We start from the raw sequence: 18,431 nt of genomic DNA, 5'->3' as shown, positions 1-18,431 counted from the left end.
ACAAACACACATGTACACACAGTTTGTTCTCTACATATATTCATGCAAATGAATATATATATATATATATATATATATATATATGTATTTATCTCAACTGTATGCATGTAGCTAAGATGTGGGAACAAGGGCTCATCGATAAGTCAGATGAGGCCAGAAACACGAGCAGTCACACAATCGGGCTGGAAACAAACCCCCAGATTAGTGAAAGCTGATTGTTGCATGAAACAAAAGCAAACATTAAACTTATTACAGAAAAAGTCCGTTGCATGTTTCATCAGTTTATGAACGAAACGTTTAGTTCAAATTTGACGTATCTTACTTACACACACAGTTTTCCTGTGCAATGACAAATTATGTCCAATGTTTTAGGATCGAACTCACAGCCTGTACAATCTTGGAGCAATTTCATCTTTTCTCTGAGCCATAATCTTCATTTATGTTTGCACTTAATTGACCTAATACTGTCATTCTGTTTCCCCATATTATAATTGTACTATAGGTATATCTGTGTCATATGTACTTCATGTATATAAGCTGTTAAATTGTGCATGTCTGTCAATACATTCCCTTTTTACAGGACTCTCCAACATTGTTTGAAAAGGTTTCGATCCACTTTCAGGTGCTATTTGTTTGTGGCCTAAAAGCAAACAGACCAACCAGGCGATTGAAATAGAAGATCTGTGACTTACCTTGAATTCAGAAGCTAAACTGCTTAAAAACAAAACAAAATCTGCTGTTTGTGAACTGTTCGGGATGTGATGTTACAATCGATCTGTATAAGTGATGTATATATTCATGCAAATAATTTGGTAACCATGGCAACACCTATTTGCATGAGCCCGTGAGTGCAGGGATTTTACTACAATCAATCAAACAGTCCGAAGCAGTTTAAACTGCAGTCTCTTGTGTTTGTGTCCTCTGTGGACTTTTGTCAGTTCATTAAGTCCATTAAAAAGATAATGATCCCACAGTAATACCCGCAGAATATTTCTCTCATTTCTGCCCTTTATCTACCGGTTTGTCATTATTCATTGATTTGCTGCTTGATAATACTAATAATGTTATTTTCTTCATGAGGTCTTAGAGCCACTGGACAACATAAATACACGCAGCATTAAAAGTGCAGGCTGACCTTCTGTTGGTCAATGGAAGTTGATTTCAAAACCTCATGGCATCACCCAAAGAGTCCAATCAGTGGGTTACCCATTAGTTTGTATGACTTTATATTTACTCATGTTGGTTAATTTATGGAAACTTTATGTGAACACAAACTGGACCAGAACTAAAAACTCAACATTGCATCATTTGTTTCCTTGATGGGGATCAGATGAACCGAACTATAGGAGTAAAAACACCCTAAGAGTTCTACTGCACGATGTACCGTACACCTGACTGGAGTGCACATGTAGTTGTGTGTGCAGAAAACAGAGACACAAAAAACATCAATGTTCTCATTTGTTTTTATTTTACGGTCACCAGATGAGCAGATACATCATTTTAGAAAAGAAATTGATATTTGCAAAAAAAATTATAATACAATTTTCTCAATATAGATTATGTACAGAATGAAATGTCATCAAACTGAAATAGCATTCTGCTTCTTTGTCATCAAGAAGACAAAGCAGTGAGGGGTCTGAGCGGTCCTCCATAGACCCATCTCCCGAACCAATAAATATAAACTGTATATATTATGTATGCTGCACTCAGCCAGGCATGGACAATACCAGGGCAAAGTTAGTTCTCAACAATATTCCCTTAATCACTTCTTGTACATCACTGTGCTACACACACGCACACACACTCGCACACCCACAAGAAGCTTGACACACAAGTGCACACGGGCCAGAGAACAAATTACAGTTGGGTTACAACAATGGGCCATCTTAACTCATGAAAAGGAAGGAAGAAAGCAAAAGAAATGTGTATGGAAATACCCGTCATTGTCCTTGATCAGGAGGGAGAAGTGCCTGTCTGGTCAAAGCTCACTGGAGCTGGCTGAGTAGCACTTGACATTTGGCCTGATTGAAACAGCCAATTCTACAGAAAGCTACTGAGCTGGAAAATCTCTAACAGTCTCACAGATCCAGCCTACTCATCTAGCTCCTTCCCTCCCATTCAGTATCTCTCTGTGGCCATCTACCTTTCTTCCCTCTCTAGCTCCTACTGTCTGTCTTTAGTGGGACAGGTGCCAGAACAAGGGTTGGTGATTGCACCCCCTTTTTTTTGCCTTTTATCCCTCTGCGATTGAAGAAAACCAAATGCACACAAAAGCTCCTACCCACGCTGTATTGGAACAGGACAGACAACTGCACGATCACAGAACGAGCACAAGAAAAGACGACAGCAAAGTAAAGCTATGGTCGGGGCGGGGCGGGAACGCTTGTGAAGAGGATGCTTGAAGGACTTGAAGGACACTGTAGGCATGCCACTCGCCAGCCGATTCACCTTGTCGCTGGGCACCACCTCTCAAAAATCGCCCTCCTTGTGCTTGGTGACGGGAGGGAAGAATTATGACTTTGTGCCAATGAACGAATACACGCACTTGCATAAATCATCCATCTTGTTTGGCGGTTAATTACTCTTGTTTACCCTCCGAGTAACCTCGGGATGGGGCGGCGTGATAGGAGGGAGCCTGGGAAGAGGAGATAGCGCCAAATAGTAATCTGCTGACGCTGTTCATCAGTGAGCAATTCGCAGGAGTAAAAGCACATAGTGGGCTTGAACCTGGGTGTTAGTGAATTAGACAAGGTTGCCTGGGGTCTGAGGACGGCAGCTCCATCAACATCCTGGCCTGACCGCAGCCGTTCGCTAAGCTGTTCTGGGGTCAGCCGGTGAAGGTGCCACGCCGAGGCAGCCCGGCGCAGGCCAATCAGAGAGCTCCTCAGGATGTACAGCAGGCGCTGATCGTTGCTTATTTCATTACGGGGAAAGCTACATAAATCCACAAAATGGAGAGGAAGAGGCACAGAGGGAATATTTGCATTTCTCCTCTCCTATCATTTCCCCCTCAATGCCCCCCTCCCCACCCTCCCACCCCCCTTTCAATCCCTCCCCTATTTAGTGCCGAGTGACTTTAATCATCACTTTCGCCAAAACACATTAAGCCAGTGTGTCCGGAGTTGAAGAGGGAGAGGGGGGTTGAAAAAACACAGAGTGGCGCATTAGATTTGCAATAGTGATGCATCACTCTGTCATTACTTTGGAGATTAAAGAAGGGATGTTGCATTTCAATGGAGCGGTGCTGATGCTGCCCTGATGGATGACTGTCCTCCTCCGCTGAACCCAACAGGAAAATACCACTGTCCACCAAGTAAAGAAGAAATCCCACTGACCCTGGAGTTCCCTTCCTTCCTACCATGGGCCTAATTCCCCCTTCTTCTAAAAACCTCCTTTTTCCTTCATCCTTAAACCTAAAAGCCTGCCGTGCCTTTTAACCCCCAATCCGAGAGCACCTCTACATTGAAGATATTTATGCAGCTGTTTGATCATGTTCTCAAGTCAAGAACAACACCGCCTTTGTAGGAGGAGATAATACTGTAAAGTGGATTGCATACATTAAACTTAAGCCAACACACAACGTGACTTTGCCTGGTCTTTGTGTTACTGCATCTGTATGAAAAGATGGATGTAAAGTGCTTGAGAGCTTAGGACAGGCAGGATGAGATTGGGAGGCGAGCATAAAAAAACAAAAAAACAAAACTGAAGGGCATGTATAGTGGGGGTGTTGGGTTGCCTTAGCACTGGGCTCATTGGGGGCAGATTCAATATGGAGACAGAAGGCTTTATAAACAGGGCGGGAGAGAGAGAAAGAGTACGAGGGAGCGTAGAGTCCCCAGGAAACAAAATGACAATACGTATTGTCTCAGAAACAGAGAATCACAGTCAGTCAGGCCAAGGGTACAGCCCACCGGCAGCCTAGCCCAGTGGGTGAGCTTTCTGGTCATGTGTCTATCCAAACCCTCGGGCCTGAGTTCACCCTGGCACCCAGCTCTGGTTGCTGTGTGCCGGTGGAGGGCAAGCAAAAGCCCCTAAACTCATGCCCATCCCCATGCCCACTCCTTGGGACAAAGAGCCATCAAAGTTGAAGTCCATGCTCTCTGTGTCCATAAAGTCATTGAGTAGAATGGAGTCCACATCACAGTCCAGACTATTAGGGATGTTCTCCATCTCCAGATTGGCAGCCATTCGACTGTGGGAGCTGTGCTGATGCCCCTGGTAACCCGTGTTCCCCGGCTGATGGTTGTTGTGGTAGTAGCCGTGCCAGGAGTCAGTCATACCCTGGTGGTGAGCTCCAGGGTAGGGCTGGTGACGGGGGTGAGGCGCGGATGCCAGTCGGCAGGGGTCCTGGGGAACGTCCATGACGGCGGCAGGGTTGGGTGGCAGGGAAGGGGATGTTGGGAGGTGAGGGCGAGGCCGGTACTGGTTGGAGGTCTTGAGACTGTAGGGCTGTAGAATGTCAGTGCTGACCCGCGGGGACAGAGCCTGATGGTGAGGCCCGCTGTGCATAGGGTTATGAGGATTGTGAGGGGTGTGATTGTGCATGTGGCTCTGACTGGAGCGAGGGTTGTGATCATGGCTGGGAGATACTTTGTTACTGTGACCATGTTCATGAGTCGGACCGTAGTCGTGGGCGGCGTGGGGCTTGTGGGTGTGACTGTAGTCGAGGCTGGCTTGGTGTTTGTGACCCTGATTGTGGTTCTGATGGTGGGTTGTGTTCTGGTCATGGACTGAGCCATGGCCGTTGTGTAGACTAGGATTGTGAGCGTGCTCTTGGTTGTGATTGTGGTTATGATTGTGGCTGCGATTCTGATTGTGGTTGTGCTGGCTGTGAACACCGTTGGTTCCCTGTGTCATTAGTGTGTGTGTTTCCCGTCCCGGGCCCAGCACTGTGTCCTTGTTGCAGTACGGAGGACCTCCGGTAAGCAGACTCTGCAGGGCGTTGTTCTCTGAGTAGCCCCTAATCGGGCGCTGGAAGCTGACTGGCTTGTTCTCCTGGATGGTCTCCATGGGAGTGTGGAGACGGAGCATGCCCATGGAAGGCTGTCCGTACACAGGCCCGCAATAGGAGCCCTCTGCCTTGGGCCCAGGCACAAAGGGATAACCGTTGCATTTGATTTGTGGTGGCTGAGGGTAACCACTCTCATCTAGACTGATAGCCCCGGTGAGGTCGGTCAGCTGAGGCAGCTCCACAGTGGGGCAGTGGCCCCCGGTGCCCAGGGCCGGGGAGCGGGTGCTGTTGGGGCTGGGGTAGAGTCGGGGGGAAGCTGAGCAGGATAGTCCACCCTCCTCCGGTTCATCAGCCTCCGCCTCAGCTAGAATGGGGGACAGGCAGCCACTCAGCGTGGAGGCAGAGGATGAGGTGCGAGAATGGAGGTCCGTCCAGGTGTCATACTCCTCACCACCCATGCCCACACCTCCTTTCCCTGCTGGACTGCCATGCTCTGGGGAGCCCTGCATGGCTGGTCCAGCTCCCTGACCTTGTCCCCGCCCAAGGCCTATGGCTCCCCCTTTCTTCCGGCTGATGCGACCCTTGGTCTTCAGGTAGCGGGTGCCATTGTCTATAGATGCTGCACGTCGTCTGGGTCCCTTCCCCATCTTCCCTCCCTCTGGGTTGAGCATCCACCAGGAACTCTTCCCTGTGCCCTCATTTTGCACCCGGATAAAGCGACTGTGCAGCGAAAGGTTGTGTCTGATCGAGTTCTGGAACGAGAAAGAGGGATGGGAGGGAGGAGAGAGGAGAAAAGAGATAAATATTAACACCCGAGGGAACATTTAGGGTTAAATAATCATTTCTTGAGAACACAAAGTCATTTCAAATTATGGCCAAACTATCAAGGCTGCACAGCGAGTGAGAAAAAAGATGGATAAAGAAAGAGCGGGAGATGGAGGGGAGAGCAAAGAGGGCAGAGAGAGTGAAGGACCAATCGATACCTCCCTTGACCAGCCTCTCCTCTCCACACGCGCTCACTGAGTCATAATATGGACATGGGTGCAGCCTCCACATCAAACCATCACCAAGGTTACAGAAATGAATCACGCGAGGCAACCCAATCACAGACAGCCCGTATCGATTGCAGGGCCTCCAAATATGAAAGCCTGAGATCTAGCCAGAGACGGGGAGGGAGGGAAGAAGGGAGGGAGGAAGGGGGAGGCGTGATTTGGCAGGAGAAGATCTGGAAGAGCACCAGAATGAAAAAAAATTAACCCTCATACGCAGGCCTGGAATAAGATAGAGGGGAAGTAAACGTGGGGGAGGGAGGGGTGGAGGGACAGGCTCATTTAACCTCTTTTAAAATCATGGGACAATTAACATGACCGTGGGCAACCGCGGCGGATATCGTTATGATGTGAGGAAGTCCTCCTGCGAGCAGCTCTGAAAGGGGACGGATGTGGCGGTTGCGGGTGGGTGTGGAGTGCCGGGTGGTGGTGATGGTGTGTGTGTGTGTGTGTGGGGGGGGGGGGTACATAGGATAAGCCTCTCCAGACCCCTGTTTAAGTGTCTGAGTGACGGCTGTATAGTTAATCCACGGCTCCGCAGCAGCATTTGAAGCCGGTGCCAACCTGGAGTGAGTTGATGAAATCTAAGCCTGCCTAAAGGAGAGCTTAGCAGGGATACACATGATCTCTGCTGGCCAAGTTAGTCTAAGTACAGCATGTTCATCCAAATCTTTCCTGCTTGTGTCATTATTCACACTCTCTCCTACTTTCCTCCCTTCGCCTCTCCGCCCTCTCTTTCTTTCTTTCATTCTCTTTTTTTCTCTTTTCTGATCTTTTGGGAGGAAAAGCCCCCTCTCTTCCTCCCCAAACCTCTACCCAGTGTGCACAATCACACACTTTTCTTTTTCCTCTCTGGAGATATCTATCTATTTCTGCCTTGTTTATTACCTGCACATAGCTCACAATCTCTGTCTCCTGATATCTCAAGCCATTCTCTATCTTCATTCACTCGCCGCCTCCTGTCCAATTTTCCTGCTCTCAGCCCCATTCATCTCCCTCTCTGTGTCCCAGCCTCTCTTGATCACGACATTTCTCATTCTCTCCCCTCTCTCCACATCCATCCTCTCATCACCTTACACAACTTCCACCCCCCCCTTCCACACCCCCCCCCCTGCTCCCCCCCCCCCCATCTTTCATTCATTCATTCATTCACAGTGAAAAGGCAAGGGCACATATTGGAAACAAACAGCAGGAGATGCAAATCTGTGTTCAACGGGGGGCCGGCTTACATTTCACCCTTCAACGCAATCTATACAGTCAGCATATGTAACACCCCCCCTCCTGCACACACTTCACTCTGGCAGCACACAGCCGCGTGGCTGCAAACTGGACGGCCAGCTAAAAGAGGTGATGGCTCTTTGTTGTTGCGGCGTATTATGAAAAGCACAGCATCCAGAACAGCAGGTAATAGGTTTCTCGCAAAATGTTTACAGGGGGAATTCAGCTTAAAGTGGGTTTCAAATCAGTCTTGTCTCGTACCTACTACTATTTTCATTCATGCAGAAAAGCCCCCATCCACACACACACATCCCCACAGCATGAGTCCAAACAGGTAATTTTGTCCCATCCTCCACTCAAATCACGCTGCTTTGACGAGACTCTCTTCACAGACGTGGAAATTGGAGAGATATTTATGTTTTTTTTTCTGCTGTTCAGAGGGGTCCTCTCCAAAACACCAGGTCGACAAAATTGCACAAGCTTGACGCTCGGCGACGAAATAAACCAACTGCACTCCTCAGCCACGGCGCGCCACAGAGAGCAGACTTAATCAAAGCCAAACTGAACGATGACGCCGTGTGAAAGAGGCCGCCGGTGGCGACCCGCATCAGGTGATCTGAGCGTGGCACCCTGACAGGTTCCTACACAACATGACGGCTCAGGCTGAGCGTAGCCATGGCAACAGAGTAAACCAAAAGAGGGAGAAATGAAGAGAGGGGAGGTGATGGTAGGGAGGAGAAGTGGGGGAGGAGGTGGGGAGGCAGCTGATGCTGTTTGATGCTGCAGGCAACTCCAAACAGCCTTTTATCTGAGTCTGTCAGATTCCTGCTTCCAATCCACCAGGGAGACTCAATCACCAGTAGTCCCAACGCCTCACTACCTGTACCAAGCTGTGATTAGCAGTCGTGTGTGTCTGTGTGTGTGTGTGTGTGTGTGTGTGTGAGAGAGAGAGAGAGAGAGAGAGAGAGAGAGAGAGAGAGAGAGAGAGAGAGAGAGAGAGAGAGAGGGGAAAGAGAGCTTCCGTACAACGACTCCGGCAACAATTATAACACAGCAGCCGACTGTTCCTTCACCTGCTGATATATTGTACAGTACTCTCATCTGTTTTGCATTGTCTTCTGTATACACGATTAAAGTGACTTTCTTTTGCTGGCAGAGACATTTCTGTATTGAAACTGCTAATGGAGAAACTCTGGTGTTGTTACTTCCCACTCTGTACTACAATATGCCCAGATGTAATGATTTCTGGTTCTCAGCCCTGTCGGAGCACAGGGGAGCAATAAGGATCCAATGAATCATCAACAAACTAAAACGATGCTATAAGAGGCCTCTAAAGGTCTTTAAACTTGATATAGAGTAGCATCCTGACAAATCATAATCACATGCGTGGAAACTGATCAAGATGAATCAATCAAGATATGCAGTGTGCAATTCATCAAATTAAATTTAATATATATGCATAGTCAGTCAAAATAAGTAAAATGAATTGTAAAGCTGTTGAAATGAACAGGCTCAACATTTTGCTTCTTCTTTTCACTTTGTTTTCTTGTTTTTTGAGGAACAAGTAAAAGTTACACGTTCATTTTTTGCAACAAAACTTTACTCCATAGACAGTTTCTTATAGCTACACCAAAATTATTGCTGTCCTGCAATGATTCCTCCCGTCATCAAGCTTTCTAATGTTCAGTTCCGAATATGTTTATTCAGCTGTACGATCATTTTATAGGATGCAGTTTGTGGTGCTATTGATTGTACTGCTTTATACTGACAGCAGTTATGGTGGACTAAGTATCAGAAATCATCTCACTCTCCCAGTGGCGCCTGGTAGACAAAGGTTTGTATCGCTGAATGTTAACAAAGTCACAAAGGTAGCCTTAACTACAGTCATTGATTGTAACTGTTTCTGTGCCTAAATGTCATCAAACCTGAAGCCGAGTTGTGTCAGATCAGAAACCATTTTTGCAATAGTTCAGAAGGCACTGACAGCTCATCTTTTCCTGCCAACTTATTCAAGCTTGCTGCCACGATCATGTAGTCTTTGTTGACAATTCACTGTCATAAATGTAATTGTGATTAAGGATTTAATTGTCTTTTCCTCTTCCCTTTATGCCATTTTAATTAAAGTCTAATCATATATTAGTAATACACATACAACAAAGAAGAAAAAGAAACATTTCTTGGCCTTGAAAACTGGAACATATAAATAAATTTTAAAAAATATCTGTTTACCTTTAATTGCACAAGACATACATGACATAAATAACGACTTGATTAATGAACTATAACTGAAGTACTGACAGTGACAGTCACCAATACTCCAAATAAACAACGTGGCATGGTGGCGCTCACTCCTCACTCATGAGCCATTAAAACATATGAGAGGAAGAGGGAGGCACAACGATATCATTTCAATAAAAGAGCGCCAGTCAAACTTCTAAAGGTGGAAAACGGTGGATCTGACTCGATACGATTGGAAACACGACAACATTACATCCCGCCCACCTATAGCAGAAACCTGACTGCATCTGTCAATCAAACTCACAGGTCCCCAAAAAATACATATTTTGAGGCCTATTTTCTTATTAATGATGTCAGATGGACCGCCAGAAAACTAATAACAAAGTGTGACTTAAGCTAACAACACCATAAGAACTTATGAAAAAGAGAAAAAAAACTTATTGACTTTGTATTTCATGAGAGAAATTGAATGGGAGTCTGAAGGCTTTTTGGAGCCAACCCCTAGCTCCTCTCAGTGGTATGGCAGTTTATGGCACTTACGGATTGCCGTCATTTTTCACACCCCGAACCAACGTCCCATTTTTTTGTACAGTTTACGTTTTATTCATATGAATGGAAAAGATTCTGACACTTATACAAAATAGTTGTGATCAGCTCAAATAGTTGCAATCAGGCGATAATGTTCTAATTGTAACATCATAGCAAGCTTTAATGGCTAAGTGTAACAGTAAGGACAACGGCACAAAAACAAAAACAAAAAATTAGCAAACCCCTTGATAATCCTTTTAAAGATTTAGAACAATTTATAAATTAATTTACAAATGTGCAGAACTGGACCATCACGGTCCAACAGGAAGTTGCAGAGTCTGCAGGTTATAATGACAACCAGAGGATATAACAGTATAGTGGATATGATTAGCCGACAGTCAGCCACAGAGGAGTAAGCTGATCATTAAATCCTCCAGCCGACCCTTTACCTTGAATGAAACCTGCAGATTTGTCAGCCTTGTGTGGCACAAAGCTGCCCATCCTATCCTCTGTGTACGTATGAACTTGTCAGAAAGAGTGATTCTGGAGTGGGGGAACCGGCTCCCTCTGTTCTCAGCCTCTGCCTTTCTGCTAATGCAGGAGGAACTGGACTGTTGCAGTGAGAACGGTGACTGAATCTGTCCTCACATCCAACCTGCTCCTCTACAGGGAACCCGCTGCATCCGGCTCCGCTACTGTATATTATACATAAATAGTGACTGAGTTTGACCCTGACACACTGCTGCTTTCACTGAGTCAGGGGATAGTCAGTCCAGTGGTTAGCTAATGGCCCATGGACACACAGATCTGTCTGTACACACAATTCTCACACTTTTCCCCTTTTTCAAAATGCCATAGCAGGCAATTTTTCATGACCGAGTTTGAGTGTCCTGGTCAGCAAGATGATCCCACTGGCAGGGCGATATGACTTTGAAACACATAATATTTGTATATGTTCTAATTCATTTCACCTGCAACCATAAATATACACTTTTAATACTGAGTGTAAAAGCTCCTTATAGATGTTGGAAATAGTTTGACAAAACAATCACAACTCTATGTCCACTTACTGTTTTTGTTTTGTGTCATCAGGGTTATTTCTTAAACTGTGGACGGCTTTCAGAGCCACATAAGACATTATACAACCGTTTCCACAAACTGATTAGTGCTCCTCGTAATGAACAAATGAAGCTTCCTCTTGGCTTTCAAAGTGAACGTACAGAGGACGGACAAGAAAACAAAACAAAAACAGGGTCATCTGTGAAGTCTATTTCAGTCGGGTACAGGAGAACTTAAATATATGTTTTGTTTCAGATTGTGTTATCAGCGTGTAAAACTAAGACATGTGTTCCCTTCATGGTTATTAACCCTCTGCATCTACATTTTTATTGAGACCCAGCTGTAAAAAGCCTTTTTAATGGTCATAGACTGTGTCCTCGTCAGCAGGAGGCCGTGTGCTCACGTCCTCCGTTTCAGAACAGCAATAACAGAGCAATGGCTAATTTTCTTGATTATTATTATTTCCAACCCTTTTTTATTCTGGGTAACTTAGCTAACACTAATAAAAATCGATGGCAAATTAACCAGTTTGTGTTGCATAGCAACGAGAATGATGTAACCCTTTGCACTCTCTTTCCCTTTTGCTGTCTCTGTGTCGCAAAGCGATTCTCTCAATGGAGCTTTGTGAGCATGAAGAGCCTCGTCTGTTAATTCTACACAGCAGCAAATATAAAAATACATCTGTGTACTGGATCTTATCAGACCACAGAGGAAGAAATCGTTTCCAGACATTTCCACAACTCTTTGCAGATTGTTAACCCTCTCGACCCTGGAGGTTCCTGTACTGGGACCAGGCTGTATCTGTTATGAAAGCACGACGCACCGACACTTTTTAAGGTTGCACAGTCACTTTAGACTCCAGACTAGTACAATAATTTTAATGGATGCAGCTTGTTGTGCTTCATTTCTATTGGTTGCAGTTGAACATGTCCAACATCCATGTTACTGACTCATTATTACAAGGCTGATATTTTTTCATCTTTAATTTACAGTTTTGGTTAGGCAGAAGTAAAAATGTCAGTTTTACTGTTTTAGTCTAATCTCCTTCTGGCCTGGTGATGTGACAAGCAGACTTACTGTGTTTACAGTTTTTGCAAGTGCTGTTCATTTTGGTCTCTGCTGGTACTGCCTGAATTTGGGAATTTGTATTTTATGGTAGAAATTTAAGAAAAGAAAAAAAGAATATCCCAGGTCTTAAGGGGTTAAAATGTGGACATCAGATGAATAATATCCTGTGTTTTCTGGACTTTTCCAACACCGGCAGTACTTGTTATTGTTATTATGGAAGGATTACGGAACGGGGCTACCAGGCACAAGCCTGAGGCTGAGGGGTCAGTGGGACCCGCATCTTCGCCTGCTAAACACCCCAGACAGAGATCACGATGAAATCAGATGCTAAATGACCACAAAGACATGCACAACAGCTGCGAAGAGACACATCGCAAATACACAGCGATTCAAATTAGCTACAAGGAGACTTAAAATGATGCAAAACAGCTGCAAGACACAGTTAGAGACACAGAACAGTGGTTTGTAGTCGTTTTGTGTCCCTTCACTCAGTCTGGGTGTCGTGCTTCTTATGTTGGAGAACTGGGGCCTTTTACATGTCTGTGCCCGGGGCCTGTTGTTTCATTATCCCTCTCTGATTGTCATTATTATTATCTTCAATCTTTTGGTATTTAGTTATTTAAATATTTTTCTTTTACTTGCTGTGTCGTCTCCTCTCTCTCTTCGGTTTCCCTGTGTGTGTTCTGTGCAGCGCTTTGGTTCGACTTCAGTAAAGTGTCATAAATTGAGCCGAGTTGAGTCCACACACCACGTTACACATGTAAACAAACCCCTTCATATGTATTTCACAACTTGTTCACCTCGATGTGCACGCACACACACAGACTCACACACAGCAACCCCACCCCACCCCCCACCCCAAACTGGCAATCATACTTAATCCCTCTCCAGCCTGAGTAATCCCCGACAATCCAAGGCTAATCCTGGTTAATTCTGGGCACTCCTCAGCTGGGTTTCACCCTGAAACCACAGAGACAGGGTGGGGATTGGTCGGATCATGGCGATTGAGGGTGGGCGCGCCGTTGATAGACATAATTGGTCAGGCAGTTATTGTGAGCCAACAAAAACAAGCACAGGTTTTCACGGGTCTTCAAAATATGTCCAGATTGACCCCGTGCTATTTGTCACATCCCAGTCGCTGCTCCGGGTACAAAACATGTTTTTCATCGGAGTTAGGATGTCCAGGCTAATGCTAGGCTCTGGTACTTGCTTGTTATAGGAACATGATCCGGAGAGCAGAGTAACCTTTTCTGTATGATTTGAAGGAAACAAACAGCTAAAACAAACAAACCAAAACAGCAGCGGTACAGTACGAGCCATTCCTCTGCTGTAAAGGGCTTCTGAGAAGTCATTAGCCTCTATTCAATCAGCTCTACCTAGCGATGCTCCATGTTCAATTCTTCCTAGTGGCTATTGATCTTGATTCCGAAATGAAGCACTTAAGACGCCTTGATCAAGCTGCTTCTTAATCTAGCGTTAAGGAGATTGAGACCTTTTCACCTCCTGTCTCAGACAGACTTATTACTTTGGCACAGGGGTACAGTGGCAGTCAAAGCACACTTCACTATCACAGCCTCAGTTTGGGTTTTATAGTCTATTTAAGCCCCTTTGGTGCAGAGCAGGCGGCAGGAACGCTTTTACTCTCTGCCATTTTGAAAAAGCTGTCAATATACACAAAGCCAAGAGTGTTAATGAAGCAATATGTCACTGACAGGCGATGGATGGGGATGCTTTGTTAAAAACAAGGAGGCCTCTGGTGCTTGCAGGCTCCACTGTGTGCCTTTCGATGCCTTTCGATTGAGTTTGCACACGGAAACTACAGGATATGTGTCTTTGAACTGACGGTATACTCATGAGAGCGTGAAAGCAAGAAGTAAAAAAGAAACTGATTTACCTTCTGCTGCAGCTCTGTCAGCAGCGAGACAGGGGAACAGGTTGCAGAGGAGTTCTGCTTCTGGACATTTTTATAGGCTGTTTTTACCTCTCTGTCCTCGCAGGAGAGGAGCCTCTTGGAGGGGATTCTTTAGAGGATTCAGTAGAACATCATGTAGTGGGTTTTATAGTGCTTTCTGCTTCACATTTTAAGGAGCCCACCTCTAATTTATGACACATTCCACGGCACATTCAAGAGGACTGTTACGTTTTAAATTCCATGCAACGCCCCATTAGATGTGGTCCGGCACAATCCAGCCGAGTGTTGTGGGGATTGTTCTACGCCGCCGTGTTGAGAAGTAGTGAGACTAGGCAAAGCCGTTTTCTCCCGTTGCTCAACCATTATTTATTAATCCATTTCACACAGCCAGGAGTCATTATGCACGGTCCTGTCAATGAGTATCTCTCTATGCCGCACATTTATTTGATAATAAGCAGGAGTGGGGGAGAAGATAAAAGCGCTGACTGCGTTCATTGTGGAGCGTTTTCTGCAGGCGGGGAGACTTAAATGAGAGCAGCCAGGCTCTGTGTGGGAATGGGTCTCGTCTGCTAAGCCTGTCTGGAGGCAATCGATGGAAATTAGTCAACGCTAAAGATTCACTTCCTGTGACTGATGTCACGGGCAGCACTTGTCTCTTTGAAGGGAAATAAAGAAGTGGGAGGCTGAGGGATTAATGGGGTTGGAGAAGGTGTGAGCATGCGGAGTTTGGGTGGGGGCTAAGCTGGGAAAAAAGATGCTATTCTCTTGGCAGATTGGAGGAAAATAGTAGGTCAGAGCATCCGGAGGAATGCAGCGTAGCTTGGAACATTAAAGGGACACAATAACTTGGCTGTGTATATGGCCAACAACAACATACACCAATCAGTATCGATGGAGAATAATGCTTCTGCAACTGTTGAAACATCAGTAAAAATGACTAGTAGTGACTGAAATACGTAATTTAGCATCAGAAAAAGGCTCTTTAGACAAACTCCACATAGATCATTTAAAAAAGCTGCAATACTGAATGTAAGGAATTGTTTTTTGGTTTAAAGCGCAGTTCAGAAACACTGTAATTCAGCAGGTTAAAACAAAGACTACACTACATCTGCAAGGCTCTTTGTAACTGGCAGGTTCTTCGGGTCCTCATAGTCTCAGAGAACTCATCAAACAACAGGAACCCTTCTTTTTTTGTGTTGGGGATGAATAACAGTGTTTACAGTTCTAGCAGCAGTTTCCGTTGTGCACTTGCAGTAGCTGTGACAATTGGATCAGAGATAGCATCTCCAGCAGTTGTACTGAGGCCGCCCCCTGAAAGGTGCACCAGTTAGCTTCTCCTCAAAGTACAGCCGAGGGACTAGAGCCAGCCCTCAGGCGACAGAAGGCCTTTCACTCCCCCTTACTCCCTGTGGAGCTTCACAAGCTCCGGGGGGGCAGACATGGAAAGAAGGCAGACAGGGAGAGGAGAATAGACGGGTGGAGAGAGGCAGGAAGCGAGAAGCCGGCTGGGGCTAACCTGAGAAAAGGTAGACGGGAAGAGAGCCTGAGGGGCCGGGGGCGGACAGCAAGCCCAATTCCCAGCGAAGAGGCCTCTAATTGGAGCTGCCGGCCTGCCGAGGCAGCCTCTCCCTCTGCGGATGGACATAAGGAGCCAAGTGAAGGCGGAGAGCCCGGGGGCGGGAGGAGAGGGCAGATAAAAATAGAGCCGGCAGATTAACAAGCATCTGAAAGCAGGGCAGGGGATCGGAAAATCCTCCCTGCGTGCCAGAGATGCCCGGTCCACAGGCCACAGCCGGCTCTGTGAATCTGTGAAGACTGACAGAGCCGGAGTGGCCACGAGTGGTGCTTCCTTCCTGTTGGCCTTCCTTACATCACAAACACTGGAGGGGGGGGGGGTACTATGTCCTGCTCAAGGACTCAGCTTAAACTTTAATGACGTACTGTAATAGTCATCTTTCTGGGCTAAAATTACAATATTTTTTGCTTTGATTGATTCCAACAAAGATTTTCAAATACAATTGTCAGCTATCACAACTCTGTAGCTAATATTTTTCACAGGAAGCTCTTTTATAAGATCTTTTTTAAGGATTTGTGGGAGAAAGTTTTAAAAATAGAAGCAATTCAAGGGATGTGTTCCCTCATCCCTATTATCTATTTGACATTTGTTATATTAAAGCTTCACTTTTTTCTCTCCAGCCATTGTTTTGTAAAAATCTATAGCTAAGCTAAGTCCACTTAGTTGTTTACTCTTTTGGTCCTTCGTAATGTTACTTTTCAAGCTATTATAAATGAATAATGTTCATTTTCATTGTTCATGTAAGTTTTTTGTTTTTAGCTATCAAACTTCTAAAGGTTGGCAAGCTAGCAAGACTATTATATGAGCTATTTGGCTCATTTGCCAGCGTCCAACCTTGTTTTCATTTGATAGCTCAAAACAAAAGAACTGAAGAGTAAATGCTCAATTATTATACTTTATTTTGTGTGTTTGGTCTAATTTGGACTATGCTAGGACTGTTTGATAATATAACAAACTTTATAAATACTCATGCAGACAGTTTTTAATGGATCATTTCCAATAAAACCTCAAAAACAGCATTAAAAAAAAGACAACAAATCCCCTCAATTATAGTAACAGGAGTAGTTTGTCACCTCCACCTTTGACTCATAAAAGGAGTCACCTCCACGGCTGTGATTTCTATCCCTCCCCTGGGAGCTTTCACACGCCAGGTGTAGCATCGTGACACCTATGGGAGCCAAAGGAGAAGCTGATAAACAGGCCTGATCACACCTGCCATCAGGTCTCAGGAGAGCACCACCCACCTCAACACTCAGCTGTCACATCCATCCACACACTGGAGGCTGTGCGACACCTCCAGCAAATGTAGTGATCCACAGTCAAAAGCTGATACACTGGCAGAAACACATTAATAAAAAGCAACAAAGGCTACATTTCCTTGACAAATCTGAGAGATATCCACACACACCAGGCTCTGCCGCACACTTTGTTAGAAGAACAACAACTATCTCTTGTGTTCGAATGAGTTCAATCTGTTGGCCTTTTGTAAGAGAGTTTCCAAACAGAAAGTGGTAGCCTTGAACGAATAAAAGACACCCGAAGACGAGGTGAGCAACTTTCAACGTATGTATCTTAATTTTAGGTTAGTACAAAAAAGCACTGAAAAGATACTTGATCATGACTATGAGTATTGAACACTTTGTAACAAATACTCATTATTAGTTGGAAAGAAATGAGCTATTGTTGAATATTCAGAGCCCGACAACCTTTGCTCTCAAACTGCTGCTCTATTTAAGTATCATACTACTTCAACATTTACCGCCTCAACAGGGAACATCACCTGTCTGGTAATTTGACCAAATTGCCATTTTGTTGCACTTCATTCACTCAGTCTGACAATGTGTTCATATTAACTGATCTTTGTCTGGAAACACATATTTGATCTTGTTTTCTCCTTTAACCACGAGTGACATATCTGTCCTCATAATGCCATTTTCAGTTCACATGGAGGTAGTGTAGCTAGAAGCAGTTGTTTTCACAATGACTGAAGAAATTCTTAAAAAGAAACGTGGCATATAAAGATTCATCTTAATCATCCCGTCTGTCCGTGGCTGTGAAGTGATACAGAAGTGAGTGAGTAGACTACAGCAAAGGAAAGCAAAAGTCCTACAGCTGACAGGATGAACATACCTTGTCTATTTGGGCATCAGGGCTTGTATGGACAAGAGAAATTATTACATGCATCTATAACTATGGTAACAATGGGCAAATGAGTTTTATTAAGATGAACTTAACCCTGTAAGGCTATTTTGTCAAATGTCCACCAGAAAAACATCCCTATGGAGCAGTTACTGTTACTGTCAGTAACAGCTCCATAACTGTGAAGCCAAAATGACATGAAAGACTTTTGTCTCGGAATACAATAAATCTCCTTGTCTCCATCAGGTCAGAGGGAGATTTGAAAAATTTCAGCAGAAATTGTAATTTTTACTTCCGCCTAATCAAAACTGTAATTTAGGAGGTTGAATAACAGCCTTGTAACAATGAATCAGTGACACTAATCTAAACCTCTTCTAAAAATTCTCAACTACAAATCTACAAGATTTGATGCAACAGACAATACGGAAAACATTGTTACGTCCATTTTAATCATATCAGTAGCAGGTGGTCTTTTCATTGAATGTGCCCCGTTTTAAAACCTTTGAAAAGTGTCGTTTGGTTGTGTTTTAATACCAGATAGAGTCTCTCCTGGTTCAGGGACCTCCCGTGTGGAAAGGGTTAAGACTTTGGAGTATATTCTTGAGGAGTTATTTTTATAAGTCAATTTGCAACAACCTGAATAACTGTATCAATTTCATCCACGCTTGTCACTATTTGTGTGGCAATTGTGTC

General features: G+C 44.7%; 1 protein-coding gene across 1 annotated transcript in view; it reads right to left on the bottom strand.

Annotated features, from left to right (window-relative positions):
• Positions 1 to 3,047: 3,047 nt before the first annotated feature.
• foxo6b (forkhead box O6 b) overlaps positions 3,048 to 18,431 on the bottom strand; it is a 43,987-nt gene continuing 28,603 nt past the window's right edge. The window contains exon 2 of the mRNA XM_069711487.1: positions 3,048 to 5,703. Within this exon, the coding sequence (XP_069567588.1) occupies positions 3,976 to 5,703 (1,728 nt within the window). The 3' untranslated portion in view covers positions 3,048 to 3,975. The remainder of the gene's footprint in view (positions 5,704 to 18,431) is intronic.

Source organism: Brachyistius frenatus, unplaced genomic scaffold (genome assembly GCF_029030835.1).
Source record: "Brachyistius frenatus isolate BFR_SWC_R1_liver_20210118 unplaced genomic scaffold, ASM2903083v1 Contig_101, whole genome shotgun sequence".
Lineage (NCBI taxonomy): Eukaryota > Metazoa > Chordata > Actinopteri > Embiotocidae > Brachyistius > Brachyistius frenatus.
This window is presented reverse-complemented; position numbering and strand designations above follow the sequence as displayed.